This window comes from Gaeumannomyces tritici (genome assembly GCF_000145635.1).
Source record: "Gaeumannomyces tritici R3-111a-1 unplaced genomic scaffold supercont2.3, whole genome shotgun sequence".
Taxonomy (NCBI): domain Eukaryota; kingdom Fungi; phylum Ascomycota; class Sordariomycetes; order Magnaporthales; family Magnaporthaceae; genus Gaeumannomyces; species Gaeumannomyces tritici.
The window spans coordinates 4234372-4252330 of NW_008804547.1; the positions used below are offsets into that span (position 1 = coordinate 4234372).

General features: G+C 58.8%; 6 protein-coding genes across 6 annotated transcripts; 2 read left to right on the top strand and 4 right to left on the bottom strand.

Moving 5' to 3' along the window:
• Positions 1–442: 442 nt before the first annotated feature.
• Positions 443–3385, bottom strand: GGTG_06528 (1-acyl-sn-glycerol-3-phosphate acyltransferase 2). Its single transcript, XM_009224347.1, has 6 exons — positions 2986–3385; positions 2532–2880; positions 2138–2441; positions 1786–2029; positions 1223–1674; positions 443–1135 (listed from the first exon to the last, which is right to left on the bottom strand). The coding sequence occupies exons 3-6, from the start codon at positions 2317–2319 to the stop codon at positions 727–729; spliced, it is 1287 nt and encodes a 428-aa protein (XP_009222611.1). The 5' UTR covers positions 2320–2441; positions 2532–2880; positions 2986–3385; the 3' UTR covers positions 443–726.
• Positions 3386–3598: 213 nt separating this feature from the next.
• On the top strand, positions 3599–6094 carry GGTG_06529 (NADH kinase POS5). The gene has a single exon (XM_009224348.1). It carries the CDS (start codon positions 3875–3877, stop codon positions 5474–5476), a length of 1602 nt encoding a protein of 533 aa, XP_009222612.1. The 5' UTR covers positions 3599–3874; the 3' UTR covers positions 5477–6094.
• A 412-nt stretch (positions 6095–6506) lies between these two features.
• Positions 6507–10702, bottom strand: GGTG_06530 (hypothetical protein; the record flags this gene model as incomplete). Its single annotated transcript, XM_009224349.1, has 9 exons — positions 6507–6807; positions 6881–7331; positions 7439–8693; positions 8767–9007; positions 9082–9127; positions 9199–9423; positions 9494–10033; positions 10147–10214; positions 10485–10702. The coding sequence occupies 9 exons, from the start codon at positions 10700–10702 to the stop codon at positions 6507–6509; spliced, it is 3345 nt and encodes a 1114-aa protein (XP_009222613.1).
• A 692-nt stretch (positions 10703–11394) lies between these two features.
• GGTG_06531 (hypothetical protein) lies at positions 11395–11745 on the bottom strand (the record flags this gene model as incomplete). The annotated part of the gene is made up of 1 exon (XM_009224350.1): positions 11395–11745. The coding sequence occupies one exon, from the start codon at positions 11743–11745 to the stop codon at positions 11395–11397; it is 351 nt and encodes a 116-aa protein (XP_009222614.1).
• A 686-nt stretch (positions 11746–12431) lies between these two features.
• Positions 12432–17007, bottom strand: GGTG_06532 (SCF E3 ubiquitin ligase complex F-box protein grrA). The gene is made up of 4 exons (XM_009224351.1): positions 15181–17007; positions 14380–15102; positions 14187–14298; positions 12432–14104 (listed from the first exon to the last, which is right to left on the bottom strand). Exons 1-4 carry the CDS (start codon positions 15997–15999, stop codon positions 13269–13271), a joined length of 2490 nt encoding a protein of 829 aa, XP_009222615.1. The 5' UTR covers positions 16000–17007; the 3' UTR covers positions 12432–13268.
• Positions 16922–17866, top strand: GGTG_06533 (hypothetical protein). Its single transcript, XM_009224352.1, has one exon. The coding sequence runs from the start codon at positions 17096–17098 to the stop codon at positions 17597–17599; it is 504 nt and encodes a 167-aa protein (XP_009222616.1). The 5' UTR covers positions 16922–17095; the 3' UTR covers positions 17600–17866.
• Positions 17867–17959: the final 93 nt, after the last annotated feature.

A 17959-nucleotide genomic window follows, 5' to 3' on the forward strand; every position in this document is an offset into this window, starting at 1 on the left:
GGGGGGGCGCTTGGTGGTATCGAGCCCAACCAGGAGCGTGATGGGTCTGGTTCCCAAGGGCCAGGCCCACGAAAACTGCTAGCCACTCAGGGGAGGGCGATCTCAGAGGGCTACAACATTCGCCCGTATCTGTAAGGGTTCGTGTGGGTTGCACATGCTATCATGTGAATCACACTCGCTGCCGCCGGCAGGGAGGTGGTGGCGCAGCCGGGAATGGAAATGGAGGTAAGAAGCCACCGATCAATAAGTCTAGGCTGCATAATGAAGCTAAGGTCTCAATATTTTCGTCTCGTTGCTTTTTGTTTGCTAGGAGCTTGGCCGTAAAGGTACCGAGCGGACATGGTATTGGGGCCGGTTTGCTCGCCTAGAGGGATGCGGGGCAGGATAGTGTGATGTTGCCAATGATGCTACCAAGGCAGCAAGGCTACCGGAACAAGAAGAGTGGGGTATCACGAATCCATAAAGCTACCTAGTTAACCACTCGGAGACATGGGACAACCGCCGGTCTGGGACTCTGGACCGATGGGACCCGACGAGGAGGCTATAAAATGATGCATAATAAGAAGGCAGAACACGAAGAAAAAATCCCCAGACCTCCGAACCATGGACCGAGGTGTCGATTCATCAACCCCCAGTGACCCTCCGCAGTCCTTGGTCGCGAGACACCGAACTCCAAAGGAAAGGACCCCCCTACATACACAAGAATCATGATATCTTCCTGTAAAATCAGCCACTTCCAAGAAGGGCAAGGCGGGCCATGATCTTGCGCACAAAATGCAATGCTAGGAAGATAGTGCCGTGGATGGAAAAGACTTGGAGGACCTCTGTCGGATTTCGGTTGCGGACCTCGGTCTCGATAAAGCCGGGCCCGTCGGTTTTTGTGTCGGCGACGGCGTCGGGCCCCAGGAAACCGCTGCTGCCGAGAGGGGGGAAGCGGCCGGTGGCATAGTACTGCTCCATGAGCTCATCCTTTTCGTACCAGCGCTCGCGGAGCCAAACCTCAAACTCTTCGGGCGTGGCCAGAGGTATTTCGGAGACGGGGAAGCGGCGCCAGTAGAAGTTGACCGACTTTGGAGGGCGACCCTGGAAATAGGTGCTCGAGAGGGTGAAGAACTCCTCGCCATACCTACCGCGACTGTGGATTGCGGTGGCGGGGCGTAGCCGGCGGTTAGCGGGGGTGCGCAGGGGGACAATGCGTGGCGGGATGGGGGGCAGGTCTTACGGGATGCCTTCGTAGGCTACTGTGCAGTCGTAGACGTAATCGACAGTCCCTTTGAGCTCGCTGAGGCAGAAGTACATGCCGGTGCTGCGGGGTAGGAGTAGATGCCGGGGGTCTTTGATACCCATCTTGTCCGCCCACTGGGCCGACTTGATGCGTCCCTTGTCCGAGGCATTGGTGCCTTCAGGGAAAAGGAGCAGCCACATGGGGTTCAGAGAGCGTTGGTCCGTGTTGGGGTCGGTAGATTTGACTTTTAGCTTCTGCAGACGGTGGGCCATGCGAGGCTGGTCGACGGCCATCTTGCGCGACATGAAGATGAACCCATAGAACATCATTCCAGTGCCCATGATGGGTATGTACTTGAGCGACTCCTTAAGGATGATGTAGATCCAGCCGTGCGTTTGCGGGTCGTTGGCGTATGCCACCCACCACAGATAGAGCCAGTCTGTATAGATCTGTCAAGATGTCAAGACACACGTACGCACGTTAGCCTTCAGTCACGGAAAATAAACATGCCACTGCCCGATGACGCCCATCCTCCCACGCTCGAGCTTTGGGGAACGTGCCTGGTGGTTGGCGATCAGGACCAGGCGCTTGGGAAAGCCAAACTCGACCCTTCCGTCCTTGGCTTGGGTGATCTGGCCAGCAACAGAGGCATCGCCGCTAACACGAATGATGGTAGGGCCCCACCACTTCGTCATGGTGGTAATGGTGATGCCAAAGTATTGCTTGGTGACGGCCATGTACGCGTAGTACCAGTCACGGCTGATCCAGTAGAGCGGTGCGCCGATGAACTGGGCGGTGGCTATGCTTTGGAAGGGGCCGAGAATCAGCGGGCGCACCATGAATAGATGGCATATAACAGTCTCGACGGAACCCCCAGCATCTCAACCGCCCCACCCCTCTTCTCGGACATACCCAAGAACGCATGCGGCAAAATAGAGACCGAATGTGACCTGTCTAAACATCTGCCTTGCGCGGCCATATTTCTGTTCGCCAGCGGGATGTTCCGAGTCGAGCTTTAGCTCCGGGGCGGGTATTGCAGGCGCATCTGCTGCTTGGGCCGGCGGCCTGGCGCGTTGCCGCAGCTCCGTCGTCATGGCTGCGGGGATGCGGGACCGGGGGAGGTCAAGATCTCGCTCCGGCTGATCGGCGGTAGGCTCGGGTGGTGCGGCGGCGGCGGCGGGAACACACAGACGTGGCGGCCCGGAGGGGTTTAGAGCTGCGGAGGGCAGAGACGAAGGTGAGCAACGAAGACAGCCTGCGAAGAAGCCAGAGGTGATGAATAGATTGCGGCTTTAGAGAGACGAACCGCTCAGCAGTAGATAAGGTGGATGTCAGCCGGGCCTAAAGGTCAGCCCGGCGGCGCCGGAGGCCAACTACGATACTCGCAGCTGGGCTACCAGGAAGGGACCGAGGCCAGGCGCGGATTAGGCAGAAAGCTAAGGCACGAGGAGGTGGGGCGGCGGGTGCCGAGGCTGCCCCCTGGCGCTGGTCTTGCGGCTGCGCTGGTCGCGTGCGCGGGGCAGAGCAGCGTTGAGTCTGCCGTATTTTCGGTCGGTAGGTGTCGTGCTGCAAGGCAGAATGCTGTTGGCATCGGCGAGCGTTGATGGTCGGCGGCCGGGCGTTGGCCGTTGTCAAAAGCGTTTGCGGCGGCCGAGCTGGACAAAGAGACCTATGGTCAGCCTGCAACGCCAAGCAACAGTGCTGTTGGGCCATCTCTCAGGAACGGCATGGCGCATTCATTGCGCTACACACACACATACCTCAACACTCGGTCTGGCCTCTGTTCGTGGGCCCGTTTGGATTGCGCAACAGAGCAGCCCGCAGGCGGTGAGCTGGAAACAGAAGAGGGCGTTAGGCAGGGCAGACGCTGTGCTGTCCTTCAACCGCCGCGAGTGTCATCCGCATGGCGCTGTCGGGTCATCGTGGACATTGGGCATACACGGGCATGTCATCGCTGCTAAACTTTGGCTTTGCGCACGTGCCACACCACCTGGTCTGCTGACTCTTGCAAGCTGAGCTCGGTTTGGACAAGGAAGAGAATCTGCGGGCCTTGTCGAATAAGGGATGGCTCTGGCGTGCGCAGATAGAGTCGGTTTACCATGTACTCAAACACCTACGTATTTACCCACATACTCTTTCCGCAAGCCCGCATTGTCGCATTCTCTCCGACGAAAGTGCCGACGCTGCCAACTGAAGCTTAGAAATGCTCGCTGCAACAGAAATGCCGAGCGCGCGGGATGGCGCCATCCCCACCCCAGCCTGCACCACCACCGATCAAATGTGGGGCTTCCCCACACGGCCCGAGTGGCTGGAGGTAGCTTGGACAAGGTTCATTGGCGGTTTTGGTTTTGGTCTGTCTGCAACGTCCCGTCCAAAAAAAAAAGAAGAGGGAACAGCAGAAGGCGACAGCAAACAACAGCCAGACCAAACGACCGATCGCTAGCTCCAGTTCCCCCCGAATTGTGTGTCTTGTTATCCGCTGCGGCCTCTAGTCGTCATTATCATCCTGCCAGTCAAGAGCGACGCCTGTCCTGTGTTGTGCTGCCAACAGGGTGCCCCCCAGCTATGACGCACATGCCATGGTAGCTCGGCCCGCCCTGAGCCGACCCAACACCCAGCTTGAGACCCCGCTGCTTCCAACATCTTGACATGCTTCCACGGCCTCCGCCATACCTCCGAGTGGGCTCAAGCTCGTTGCTGCTTTCTCGGCCCCTCCTCGGCTGCCCCGCCGTCTGGGCCCCTCGCTGTGGCTCAACCGTTAGCCATGGCCGCAGACCCGTGAGCTTGGGCGCTTCCGAGCTTCGTGCGCCAGGGGCGCCGTCGAGGCGGCACTTCTCCGCCACTCGGCCCAGGCTCGAGATCCGTGACGTGTCTGCGCTCCCCGACCGCATCATCCCCAAGTACCAAGAGAGGGCTGCTTCGTCGCTGCTGCTGCTGCACTGGCCCCAGCCGCCGCGCAATATTCTCTTGATCCCAAAGCTACACGCCCCGCAGGTCACCCTCTCGGCCGTCGCCTTCGCTAAGCACCTGCATAGCAACTACCCCAACCTCAATCTCGTCTTCGAGAGCCGCATCGCCAGCGCCATCCATGAGAGCCTGCCCTTCCCCATCTACACCACCAGCGGCGGTGACCCAAGCCTCCAGTTCCCTAACAAGATTGACCTCGTCACCACCCTCGGCGGCGACGGCACCATCCTTCGCGCCGCGAGCCTGTTCTCATTGCAGGCCAGCGTGCCCCCTATTCTTTCCTTCAGTATGGGGTCGGTCGGCTTTTTGGGCGAGTGGAAGTTTGAGGAGTACAAGCGCGCCTGGAGGGAGGTCTACATGAGCGGCAGCGGCGTCGAGGTCGAGGACCTGTACGCGCCGCACACGCAGACGGCAGCCGGCGTCCTGGGCAACGGCGCCTCATCGCCCACACCCACCGTCTCCCGCATCGGCGAGGATGCATCCCCTCACCCACCATCGGGCTGGGAGGGCCACCCGGGAAAGAGCATGGGGCCCAGCCGCACCTCCAAGATACTGCTGCGACATCGGCTGAAGGTGGGCGTCTACGACGAGCACGGCGTCAACATCAACAGCCAGCTGATGCCCACCTCGACCGCCGAGCCTCAAAACCACCATGACGACGACCACGACGAAAATGCGGCGCGCCCGCCTCCTTCCTCGGCCTCGCCCTACCCCTCGTCTGCCTACAACAGGGCGACACCATCGGGCATACATGCCATCAACGAGCTCCTCATCCACCGCGGCCCTCACCCCCACCTCGCCATCATCGATATCTACCTCAACAACCACTTCCTGACCGAGGCCGTCGCCGACGGCATCCTGATCAGCACGCCCACGGGTTCGACGGCCTACTCGCTCAGCGCTGGCGGATCCATCATCCACCCGCTAGTCGGCTCCCTCCTCATCACCCCCATCTGCCCGCGCAGCCTCAGCTTCCGGCCCTTGGTCCTGCCGCTCAACACAAAGGTCACCCTGCGGCTCAGCGACAGGAACCGCGGCCGCGAGCTCGAGGTCAGCATCGACGGCAAACGCCGCGCCGGCGTCGGCATCGGCATGGAGGTCCACGTCGAGGGCGAGACGGTCGGCCGTTCTAGCGATGGCTCCTGGAGGGGCGGCGTCCCCTGTGTCATCCGCGCTCCTGGCAAGGCCGACGTCGAGGGCATCAGCGACGACGACGACGGTTGGGTCGGCGGCCTAAATGGGTTGCTCAAGTTCAATTACCCCTTTGGCGAGGCTGGTCACTGACGGCTTTTTTACCACTATTTTGGGGTTTATGACACTTTTTAACAAAGAAAACAACAAGAGGTACTTGTACATATAGATACCCGAGCACAGAGTGGGTGCTGATCATGTATGAGATCACTTATGGCGTTATACTTTTTCAATTTTCGGCAGTGACGAAGATTTCCGAACGATGCGCATCATGCTTAAACTCCACTTGACAATAGGAGTACACCCGGAAACAGACCCACGCCCACTACAAAGAAAATGGCAGTTCCTTCGAGGAATATGAATAGGAATAGTAAGTACGGAACTACTAAAAATAAAAAGGAAAAGAAAGAGAAAATACGAATAGCAATAGGAATGATAGCAGGAAAAAAATAAGAATAGGACAGCTTACGGCACTGACAAGTTCACTTAATCTTTAGAACCTCCTATGCAAAACCGCCGTTTTGTTTTTGTGGTGGTCGTGACACCCAAGACGGAGTAGCGCAATATTTACATGTATGACCTAAACCCTTCAACGCGCTCTTTCCCCCGCTTAGAACCGCTTTTGATATCACCCATTCTCCTTTGTTGAAAGTCTCCCGTCAACTTGGAGCTGGACTCCCCCGACTTTAGCCTCAAAGGTGGTAAATGACGATCGTCTCTAATAGGGAGGGATAACCGCAGATCCATGTGGGAAGGAGGAAGTGATCCATCTAACAGGGGTAGAGCAGGCGATGCTTGGGTATAGCTACCGATCCCGCGATCGGTGCGCGCTGTGGGACTGCACTTACGTGCTCCCCTTCTGGCCTTCCTCCGTTAGCCTCACACGCGCACACAGACCAGATTCTAACAATATGAATTATAAATACTGTGTTTTAAATAGAGCAATCTTGTTGCTTTAAGAATGTACAACTCCGGGCCATATACGGATAAACTCACAACACTACAGCCTCAAACAATTACCACGGCCATGATCGGGACGCGCCCAACAATTAACAAAAGCCAGACCTCCTCCCACCACTTTGAAATCCCACCCATATACAAGCCACCACGCTTGTCCTCCCACCTACCAGGCCACCCTGGCGAGGAAGCCGCGCGGCCAGGTCCTGACGCAGACCTTGCGGGCCTCGTCGAGCAGCAGGATAGCCGCGCCGAACGCCATGGGCAGGAACCAGTACTCAACGGGGACCGGGGTAGTGTCGATGACGGCCTGCAGGCTGGGCACGTAAAGCCAGAAGAAGGCCATGACGAGGGAAAAGGCTACGGCTGGAAACAGCCATAGGTTCTGCGTTTCCTTGTTGCCGACGGGCGCGTGCTGGAATAGGGAGAGCGTGCGCGTCCGTACGGCGAGGAGGTTGAACCATTGCCTAATCCGGATAATAAGAAGGAGTGTTAGAAAAAAGAAACCGGAAAGGAGAAAACGGGAAAGGGAAAACTTACATAACAACAAGGGTCACAAAGTATATCGAGCTTGCCACCTTAAGCTGCTGCGCGTAAAACTGCGGGTCCACGTCGGGCGGCAGCGCGCCAAAGGCGAGCCAGGTGCGGGAAAAGGAGATGCCCTGGCGCTCGAGGTACCAGTAGGCCATGGCGAAGGAGGCCGTCGTCTCCATCATGCCGACGACGCCGTAGCTCTGCACGATCAGCTTCCAGTCTACCAGGTGGTCGACGCCGACGCGGCGCGGGGGCCGCAGCAGCACATCGGCCTCGGGCTTCTCGTACGCGAGCGACGTGGCGGCCAGGCTGTCGGTGAAGCAGCATATGATGATCATGAGGAAGCTGCTCAGGATCTGCGGAAGGCCAAAGGCGACGTTGGTCATGACGGGCCAGAACTCGCTGAAGCTACCAGCCGGGAGCAGGTAGGCGATGGTCTTCTTCAGGTTGTCGAATGCTGTGAGGTCGTGGCGTCAGCTTTATAGCCGCCCCTGAGACGACGGCGAGTCCGAGAAAATCGGGTAGAGACACCAAAGGTATGGGCATAACAGAAGAGAGACTTACTCGTTCGTCCATATCTCACGGCCTCTACGACCGAGCCGAAGGAGTCGAGGAGGACCATGTCGGCGGCCTCGATAGCGATGTCGGACCCGCCGCCGACGGCGATGCCGACGTCGGCGGCGCGGAGGGCGGGCGCGTCGTTGACGCCGTCGCCCGTCATGCCGACGACGTGGCCGCGGGCCTGCAGCTCGCGTACGATCCGGAGCTTCTGCTCGGGCGTGGTGCGCGCGAAGACGACCTCGTTATACGACCCGACCAGCGCGTCCCACTGCGCCGGCAGCAGCGACTGCACGTCGGCGCCCGTGAGCACGATCGACATCGACAGGGGGGGCGCGGCGTCCGAGTCGACCCTGACGTGCTTGCCAGCCGGCGCCGGCGCCGCGGGAGGAGGGGTGTCGCGCGAGAGCGCCGAGATGTTTGCCACGGCGCTGTCCGGGTTCGTGATGATCCTGCACTCCCGCGCGATGGCTTGGGCCGTGAGGGCAAAGTCGCCTGTGACCATGAAGATGCGCACGCCGGCGCAGCGCAGCGTCTGCACCACGTCGGGGATCTCGGGCCGCGGGGGGTCCACGATGGCCACGAGGCCGACCAGGGTCAGCCCTGAGGCGGCGTGCTCCGTCATCTCGCGCTCGAAGCCCGAGGACTGGACCGGGTTCTTGAGCGAGGTCCGGGAGATGGGCTTGTGGGCCAGCAGGAGCACGCGCCGGCCCTGCGCCGACCAGTCGTTCTTGATCTTGTCGACCTTTTCCAGCATGGCCGGCGTCAGGGAGATGGAAGCGCCAGACTTGCTCACGTAGCGGGAGCACCTCGGAAGCAGGACGTCGGGCGCGCCCTTGATGGTGAGGAGCATGTCGCCCGGCTCGAATATGGCGCAGGTGTTGGTGGGGATGGCGTCGGCGAGCCCGGCGCGGTTGGCATTGCTGAAGGCGCGAATCATGAACTTGTTCTTGCTGTTGAAGGCCAGGTCGAAGCGTGTGTGCCAGAAGCGTCTCGACTCGGCCACGGACCCGAGGCTCTCAGCAAAGCGTAGGATGGCCTGGTCGGTGGCATCTCCTCGGACCCGGCGCTCCTTGAGCTCCAGGTGCTGCGTGGCCGCGTCGAACTCCCCTGCGTTGCAGAGACCAGCCACCGTCCGAAGCTGCTCCAGAGCGTTCACTGCCAGATCTGAGGCGTCGCGGTTTGCAAGGAGCATGTCCAGCGCCTCTTGTGCCGTCATAATCTGGCCTGCAACAGCCGCCTCCGTGACCACCATTTTGTTCTTTGAGATAGTGTCAGTATCCAGCAATATCAGTCGTACGTGTATTGGGGGTGACATTTGGTCGAATACTCACCTGCGTCAATGTCCCCGTCTTGTCCGAGCAGATTACAGAGACTGCTCCCAGCGTCTCGACCGTCTTGAGAGACTTGCACAAGACCTTGTTTTTGCGCATCATGTTGGCGCTGATGGTCAAGCTGGCCGTGAGCGCCACCGGCAGACCCTCGGGGATAAAAGCCACAGCGACGGACACGCAGCTGACGATGAGGTTGGGTACGTTGATCCAGTTAGGGTGTTCTTTTCGCAGCCAACCGGCCCTAATTTCAATCCAAGCCAAAGATTAGCGAAAACCTGTCCCAATGTTTGACAAGCCTAGGGATCTTTGGCTTACCAGAGAGCAATAACCAGTATTATCATGAGCAACATGATCGAACAGACTGGAGGTCGCACGCAGCGTTAGTGTGTAGTTTGGCGGATGGACGTCCCAAACAACTCGAAACCTGCTTACTGATCCAGACAAAGTTGGCCACCTCCTTCTCTAGGGTGGTCATGCCCTTCTTCGGCTCACTCGTGAGCTTGGCGATCCGGCCAAAGACAGTCATGTCTCCCGTAGCCACCACAACTCCGAGGCAAGTCCCCGACACGCAGTGTGTGCCCTGGAGGCCTATGCATCGTGTCTCGAGGTAGTTGCTGTCGGTCGAGTCGGTCGAGGCGGATATAGGGACAGATTCACCTAAGGCAGATGGTTGGTGTTAGCTCTTGCGGCGGCGAAAGGGACCAATATTCCAGAGCTTCAACCGTACCCGTCAGAACGGAGCGGTCAAACTTGGCATCCGATGAGACGTCGACGAAACGCACGTCGGCCGGCAGCTTGTTCCCCGCCTTGATGACGACGACATCCCCAGGCACGATGTCCTGCGCCAGCAGGTCACACTGGACACCCTCGCGGATAGCGAGGCACTCGTCTGGGAGCATTGTCTTGATGGAGGCCATGACGCGGGAGCTAGACCAGTCCTGCAACATGTTGAAGCCGGCCTGGATGAAGAAGACGGCGAGCAGGACGATGGCCAGCGCCAGGTTGGCCGTCTGGGGAGGGTCGCCCAGGGGCTTCCAGGCGATGAAGACGAGGATCGAGCCCGCGAGAAGGATGGGACCGAAGCCCTTGAAAAAGTAACCCAGTGTTTGCCGCACGCGCTGCGTCTGCGGCGGCGTGGGCGCGTTCTTGCCATACTGCTTAATCCGCCGCTGAACCTGGTCGTCGGAGAGGCCTTCCTTGAGAGAGCTGGAAAGCCGGCGCACGAGCTCGTCCACCGCGATCGTGTGCCATTCGAGATCCGCAAGATCTAAAGTCATCGAAGGGGAATAAAGCGTCAGAAAAGCTACGTTTAAACCCCACATTCAGGGGGCTGGATATTCCCGCAAACATCAGATATCGCTTGGCATAAGAATATCTTACCTGTCGCCACCGCATCTTTCTTTTTAGACTGCGAAGCGTTGGCCTGGTAGTCCTCGACATCGATGGATCTAAGCAGCCACCATTAGAACGGTTAGAACAGTCACACCGCATACACACAAGCCAACACAGAACCGCAGTGCTAGGAAATGTCCCAGGGTGGGAATTGTAAGTCCGGTGGGAATGGCCTTTTGAAAAAGAGGAAGAAAAAGAGGAATTTGAAAGCCACATCTCAAACGATTCTGGTCCCTGGGACCTGTAGAACTGCCATATCTTGTTTGGGCACGGTGCCTGGGCATCAATGCCCCGTGGGAGAGCCATCGAGACAAGATTGAGCTTACAGTGTGCGGTATTGGATAGGGATAGCTGCAGACGGATCGATGGAGCCAGCTCTCGAATGGGCGCTATGGATCGACATGGAGCCGCGAGAGTGCGCCCTTCGCAGTGTCGGGCGCCCTCTCTGGCCCTGGCCGGCCTCCTCGTCCGCGGGCTGCCATTTGATCCCCTGGCGGACAGGCGAGGCCGGCGTTTCGGGCTGGGAAGGTTCTATGCGATCCATTTGGGGGGAGGCGAGGGAGAGATAGGTAGGCCCGTCGCCCAGGACGAGGCAGGGAAGACGATCAGGGGCTAGAGGAACGGGAGGAGAAAACGGGAGCGGGAGGAAGAGGGATAAAAGGGATAGGAACGAGAGTAGAGAACCCCCCAAGAGTCAGGGCATCAAGGGTCGGGCGTCCCAGCAACCTTTATACTCTCGAGGGAGAGCCCACCGCCGAACAAATACTGTTTGTTCTCATGTCCATCACGGGGATAGGTGGCTGAAGCTTCCCATCAGGGAAATGAAATTCGCGCAACGGCCGTCTCACTCTTGACGCGCCAGCGACTCCAGTCTTCCTAGGACATCCCCACACTACCTGGTACGTGATAATGCGAAAAGGTTCAACACAAAATAGTGTCACCTCCCGTCTGCTGCGAAGGAAGGTCTTGGCAGTCATTTCAACACGCCAACAGCCGGCCCATGGCTGCCCACCAGCAGAGGTTCAGCGCCGATCAAGCCCGAGCGAGCGGGGGCATGCAACAGTAGCAGCCCGGGGGGATAGGTAGGGGGAGAGAGAGAGAGAAATACCGCCCGTTCCAGCGACCCGGTCTGCAAGCCCGCGTCGCGGGGGCCACAGCAGGATGGAATGCGAGCGTGTATCCGGGTAGGGAGGCCTCCTCCTCCTCCCCCGCGACAGCAAGCCCTCCCCGACCCCATTACGTAGCCGACATGAAAAGCACATGCATGCAGCAAAGCGGTACGCACCAAGCGACACGGGGCGGGTAGACGTGAGAGGAACCTGGTCGGAAAGCTGCAGAGGAGAGCGGCGGGGAGGCACGGGAAGGGGAAGGCCTGGCTGCTGGGCAGGCAGGCAGGCACAGTCGGTGAGCCGGGAGCAGGTGGCCAGCCAAGCCAGCCAGGAAGCCATGGCTCGTGCTGGCGCACGAGTCGGCGGCGGCGGGAGCGAGAAGGCACATTTGCGCCCGCGGACCGCCGCCGCTGTTTCTGGTCCGGATTGCTGTGGAGGGTCTGGGTGTGAGCGTGGACGAGGGCGAGGGCGTGAGCATGGGCGATGGTGAGGGCGAGGGGGACGTGGGCGTGGGCGGGTGACGCAAACAGGCGAGGTCAGGGCCGGCGTCTGAAATTAGCGGGCGGTGTAGAGGCGTAACAGCACGTTTGTATATCGCTCATAGTCCGGAGATGGTGTGTGGACAGGCGTGGTGATATTGGGGCTCCGGCCGGGGCCCTTTTCGGCGAGCCAGGTTAGCCTGGCACCCCTGGCATCAGCGATGTTTGCCTTCTCTTTTTTTTTGCCAGCGGTGGGGGGGAACGACCTGGCAAGAACAAGCTTTTGGCGAGGCAGTGCCAAACCAAAGAAAGCTCCTTCCTGCCCCCACACTTGCAGCTCCACGCCAACGCGCTGCCGACGCGACGACGACGCCCTCAGCCACCCCTGCCAAGAAATTGGGACCGCTCGCTGGCGTTGGTCCGAAAATGACGGGCATATGGGTGCGTGCACGATGTGCCTTGGGTGCATGTACGTACCTATGAAGGTATCAGGCATACCCAGCTGCTCAAGGGATTCCCTAATCGGGAAATCCGGTCGCATGAGGTCGTGAAGTTTTGCCATTTTCCTGGCCAGCCCACTCCCTCTGGGCCCCTTTTCCCTCTTCGTATACCTACTCCCATTCCCCAACTTGTACCCTCGCGTGCTCAAGCGAGCACGGCAACCAGGTGACGGACATGCCGCTGAGGAAAAAAAAACATTATTCTGACATTGAATATGATGCAGTAATACTCTCGCTACCTCCTAACCATGCCGCCAAGACGCTGCTTCGTCAATATGCACATATGCATAACCACCCTACTCATCGTGTATGGGACTGACCCTTTGCACCAGAGGGGCTCCCTTCGGTGTAGCCCAGACCAAAGCACAAGGCTACCTTCTATACCACGGGAAAATATAGAATAACACCAACAGGACACCTGGCAAACGTTCGTTTAGGGGGTAAAAACCCGGCTCTCTTCTGCGCAAGCCTCGCAGCCACATTTATATGCCATCGACAAAACAAGGGGAAAAAAAACTGAAAACAAAAATCAGTACTACCCGGCCCGCATGGCGTATACAGACATCTATCCTTTCCTTTGCGCATGCTGCAGCTGATGATATCCGCCTCTGCCAAATCGAGTCGCAGCGTCTCTCTTGAAAGCACGCGCGATTACCAAAAGCCAACAGACGCGGGGGATAAAGCCAGTTTTAATGAATATGCAAGAGAGGGGGAAAACAAAACAACAACAAAAGACGGTGAGAAAATGTGGTAAAAGAGCCACAGCCTCACAAGCATGACAATGCTCAACAAGAACGATTTTCGGTGCCTTCCCATGAACCCCAAGGAAATCTGTGCCGGTAACAAATCCGCCGGAAGCGCCCGTGGTCTAGGGTGGCTCTTCCGAGAAAGGAGACAGAGAAAACAAATACACGTATTGATAATACGGCAACAACCCTGTTGTACCGAAATATCTCTGAAGGTGCAGAGAATTAAAGGCTTTCCGGGACCGGGAGAAGGCCGAGCAGCGGGGAAAGACTGGCTCAGGCGTGCGGAGGAGTGTTACCGCTGGAGCTGACAGGACTTCCCTCAGCATCCGGCAGTTCGCTTGGCGTATCCTCGCGGATGCTGGCGAGGCCAGCAATGCTTTGCAAGGGCGCCGTGCTTGGCCCTGCACCAGAGCCCAAAGAGCCGGCCCCCGAGGCGGATTGACGAGGGATAGGCGCCGTGGAAGACGTCGATATTCCAAGGTCGCCGTGCGTGTGCCCCTGCCCGGCGTGTGCAGCGCTCGAGCCAGACCCAGAAATGCCCGAAGAAGGCCCCGCCAATCCAGCCTCTAGAGTCGCTCCATGAGAGTAAGGAGGTGCAGGCGCGTTGTTGTCCGCGGAGACCACAAAGGGATGATGATGATACCCGGCCCCGCCAAAGCCAGCGCCGGGGAAGACGCCGCCTGGAGCGAACTGTTGTCCAGGCGCTCCTGGAATCGGGGGCGGCGGAGGCGGCTGAGCCGGGCCAGCAACGCCTGTGATGGCGTAGTGCGTAAAATTGTTCGGGATACCAGGGTTGAGAGGCATGTTATTGTTGACAAAGGGCTGTGCATCAACAACCATGCCGTCCCCATCTTCCATGCCGTCGTCGTCGTCAATCGCATCCGGCTCCTGTTCCTCAGCATCAAAAGACGCGTCCAAGGTGGCCTGGAGGTGATTCGTCCCCTGAACAAGGGGCCCGCCGCCCGGCAGAGAATGCCTTCTGCTCTGGAAAGCGGGGCCCCTGTTCTCGTGGAGGTCCGCAAAGGTGGGCGAGTTTAGGTACCGCCGGAGATTCTTGACGCCATCGCCTGAGAACACCAAGAATACATTGCGTTGATGCTCCGTGAATTCTGTAGAGCGACGATAATCACCGTTAGTTGCTTCCCGCGAATGTAGACTAAACGTCCAGAACCTAGCAAAATTTCCTCGTACCTGGTGGTGCGTCGCGGCAAAACGCACTCAGATCCTCCCGAAGGAAGGCCTGCACGCCAGTCAAGCTGAGGTGGGTCAGGCGCGGGCACGAGTTCAGAAGCCTTATGATACCCTGTTTTCTCCGGGTTAGCGTCCCGTGACGATTTTGGGAGCAGTATGGCCACTGATGAGACAAGGGGCGGAGGATGGCTACCTTCAATGTCAAGTTTGTGCAGTAACTCAAGTGAACACGCTCAAGGCTGCTCTGGCTGTAATACGAGTTCTGAATGGGGTTTCCCTGAGCATCTCGGCGCTGGCGGTGGCGCTGATTCGCTTTGGCCAGGGCAAAAATGCTCTCGTCGGTGATGCCGGAGCACTTGACAAGACCAATGCGCTTCAGTTTAGGCAACGTTGCCAACTGGGTCACCGAGTCATCGGTCAGGTGCGTGCAGCAGCCGAGATCAATATACCGGATCCTGTTGCACTTGGCCACTAGCTTCTTGACAGCCTCGTCCGTAATGTTGTGACAGTGACCTAGATGCACATAGTGTAGGTTCTTCCCAAGCTCAGCAATGGCATGCACAGCAGCGTCCGTGATGTTCCTGCACTTGGACAGAACCAGGTTCCGCACACGCGGTGCTACATTGATGATCTTCTCGACGGCGCGGTCGGTCAGCGCCGAGCACGACGTCAGATCAAGGATGCGTAGGTGCTCGAATCGGGTGTTCGGCAGTGACAGGAATGCGCCGTCGTCAATCAGGTCGCAAAAGACAAGGCGAAGCTCGCGGAGTGACAGGGCCTTTGACAGAACGCTAGTGATCGAAGCGTTACCAACATTGCGACACTGCATCAGGTCAATCTCGAGGAGGTTGGGACAGCTCTCTGCGAAAGCCTGGATTGCCGTGTCGCCAAGTTGCCTGCAGTCATTGAGTTTGAGCTGTTCCATCACAACCCGTCAGCGAAATACGGCTAATAAAACGTGGCAGCTATAATAGCCAGCGCAACGGATACACACCCGCTTGATATAGCGACAGCTCTGAGCAAGGACCGCCATGCTGTCATTCGAGATGCGCGTGCAGCCCGAGACGTTGAGGCCTTGAAGCCTCTTGCAGTGCTCGGCGATGGCGAGTATGGAGGCATCGGTAATCTGGTCGACGGACGACATGTCAAGCGCCAGCAGGTGGCTGTTGTCCTGGACCAGTGCGATCAGGCCCGAGTCGGTGAGGCCCTTGCAGCTCGTCAAGGTGAGGCGCTCAACACGGTTGCAACCTGAAAGGGGCATGACACTGCCATCGTTGACCTTGTCGGCGAGGGCGGCTAGGTTGAGGCGCTTGATAAAGTGAGGGTACGCAAAGTATGGGGCCTCTTGGCCGAGTGTCTGGCAGATCATCGAATGCTTCTCCCAGCTGGTACACGAGGGGCGATGCCACAACAAATCAACCGTGTTCTTAGCCCAGCGCTTGCAGGTGAGCATGCAGCGGAGCTGGTCAGCCGGGGACGCCAGGCGGGAGAAGATGCTGATGAGGATCTCGTTGGGAAGGCGGTTGATGGGCGGCAGGCAATTGACATCGTCGGTGACCTGCATGTCCTGGAGGTTGGGGACGCCGAGCGATGATTGCGAGTCGTTAGAGCCGAGGTAGAAGTCAGACTCCTCGATTTCGTTCGGCGCCGGCGAGTTAGTTGATGATGAAGACCGCGAGTCTCGGGCGTCCGTCTGCGTCGCAATAGCGTCGAGCGATGGCGCTTGCGGCTGGCCTTGTCTCCTCTCGGGTCGCGTCGCGAGGCCAGCCTGGGGGGCGTCGGGCCCAGGCCCGGGTCCGGTGACGGACGACATGGCTCGTGTCGATGGTCGGATACGACGGGACGTCAATGGTCGGGGCCAGATAGCTGGATCGGGGGGATATGGGGTGAATGAGTGATGGACGGGATGCCGGGGAGTAGCTCTCGATGCTTATTCTATCGCTCGTTTGCGCGCGTAGGGAGGGGGGCCAATCGAGGCAGTCGAATCACAGCCAGCGGCCGACAGGAACCTGTGCGGATGTCGCAGGGACGAAGCGGCAGGTAGCGGGCAAGAAAGAGTGTCAAAAGCGCGGCGGAAGCGCGTGTCAAAGCGAGATGTGGTTTGGCGGTAGGTAGGATTAGGCGGATAAAAACACGACGGAGGTTGGTGGGCGGTTGAGAGCAGGTACATCAAGTTGGATTCCAACGGAGGACACAAGCGGGGTCCCGCTCGCGGGAGACAACTAAGGACGGGTCGAGGCCAAGGTTGTCGGCACGGACGCACGCCTGTGAGTCCGACCACGCAGTTCAACAAGGGAGCAGCCCAAACCAGTTTGGGCTCCACTGGCGGAAACGGGGCTGTCTAGCCAGAGATTTCGAGCTTCTGGGCGGTTGCTGCCCGGCAGAGGTCGAGTCCGGCGTTGGGTTCTTGTCGCTAGGTCGAGTCGCTGGGTTGAGTTGCGTGGTTGAGCTGCGTGGTTGAGTTGTATGCGGCTGTGTGATGGGCAGGACCTGGACAGGACCTGGGCACGGCAACCGCAGCTGGGCTTCTGTGCTGTGCTGGGGTGCTGGGAAGGGCTCAGTGGAAGGTGAGACGGGACCGCCGGCGAGGTGGGGCTCTTTTGCCGCTTTCAGCCTCGTTCTGGTGCAACGCAGCACTCCACTTAGTGGGCGGGAGTCCAAAATTAGCTGCAGAGTCTGGTCGAAACGCTGGCACAAAGCGATTCTGAAAGCACGCGGTGTCTTCTCGCGGACAGCGGATACAAAGGCATTTAATACGGCACGCAGAACCCAACACAGCAAGCACCTAGACACGCATCACATACCTAGCACACAACACACAGCACAGCTGAGGTCTCCCGACCCTCCAAGGGTGAAAACAGTCTCCCAGTGACACCTCACGTGCACCGAGGGAGTCCCTCCTCCGACCCATGAATCAAAGACACCGGCTGGCAAAACTCGGTGATGCAGCCACGTGCGCCCAGCTGGGGGTGCATTCCGAGACCCTGGACGGGAATGTCATTCCAAACCACAAACACTGCATGACGGCCGACTCGCAGGCGGAGACGAACACTCAAATGTGGCCACGGCGACCCCGCATAGCCACTTGCGAAAGTCCTGACGGAAAGTTTGAGTCGAGCAGCGTCTGGAGGAGGCCCTGTCGCATGCAGCGTTCACAGTTCAGACGGGAACGGGGCGGCCACCTGCCGGATCAGACGCTCAGCGCCGCACCCTCACTCACGCAGCGTGGCTGCGGCCGGTCTGTCGCCAGCCCCGACCTGCCGACCCCACCGCCAGCAGCACCGACTGATGCCGCTGCTCAAGTCGTCCGAGATCGCTCGTTGGCCGCCACGGTGGACCGGCGCTTGGCTGCGTCGCCTTGGCTGAGTTGTTCTCGTCACATTGTGAGTCAAGGCGCGGGCAACATCTTGTAAAGTAATCAAGGCCGCGGCCGAGATAACATTGAATCGCTCCGCGCCGTGCAGCCGTCCATCTTCGACGGCACACGGAATGACGGGCGGGGCCAGGGGTTTACGTAGTACCTGCAAGCCTCGCACACCAGCACACCTGGTATTTTTAACTCTGGTTCTTACTGGTCTTCGTAGCGCTCTCATATTTCCAACGGCCCCCATCAACACCTGAGCTTTTTTTCTTTGACGGGACCGTTTGCTAAAAAGCAGCTAGCGGGGATCCTTTTTTGTCACGAGATTCCCTGATCTCTGTCACAGCCCACTCAGGCAGAAACCACGAGACCTGCGTGCTCAGTGGTGCTGTTGGGCTCTGACCAAATAAGG

Bases quoted from the DNA above. Each gene is read 5' to 3' on its own strand.
- GGTG_06533 (XM_009224352.1), top strand. From the start codon at position 17,096: ATGAATCAAAGACACCGGCTGGCAAAACTCGGTGATGCAGCCACGTGC.
- GGTG_06528 (XM_009224347.1), bottom strand. From the start codon at position 2,319: ATGACGACGGAGCTGCGGCAACGCGCCAGGCCGCCGGCCCAAGCAGCA. The intron at 1,675-1,785 runs GCACGTTCCCCA...ACATCTTGACAG, and splicing joins TCCTGATCGCCAACCACCAG to ATCTATACAGACTGGCTCTA. The intron at 1,136-1,222 runs GTAAGACCTGCC...CGCAATCCACAG, and splicing joins GTAGCCTACGAAGGCATCCC to TCGCGGTAGGTATGGCGAGG.
- GGTG_06529 (XM_009224348.1), top strand. From the start codon at position 3,875: ATGCTTCCACGGCCTCCGCCATACCTCCGAGTGGGCTCAAGCTCGTTG.
- GGTG_06532 (XM_009224351.1), bottom strand. From the start codon at position 15,999: ATGTCGTCCGTCACCGGACCCGGGCCTGGGCCCGACGCCCCCCAGGCT. The intron at 15,103-15,180 runs GTGTGTATCCGT...GTGATGGAACAG, and splicing joins GCTGTCGCTATATCAAGCGG to CTCAAACTCAATGACTGCAG. The intron at 14,299-14,379 runs GTAGCCATCCTC...CGGAGAAAACAG, and splicing joins GCACAAACTTGACATTGAAG to GGTATCATAAGGCTTCTGAA.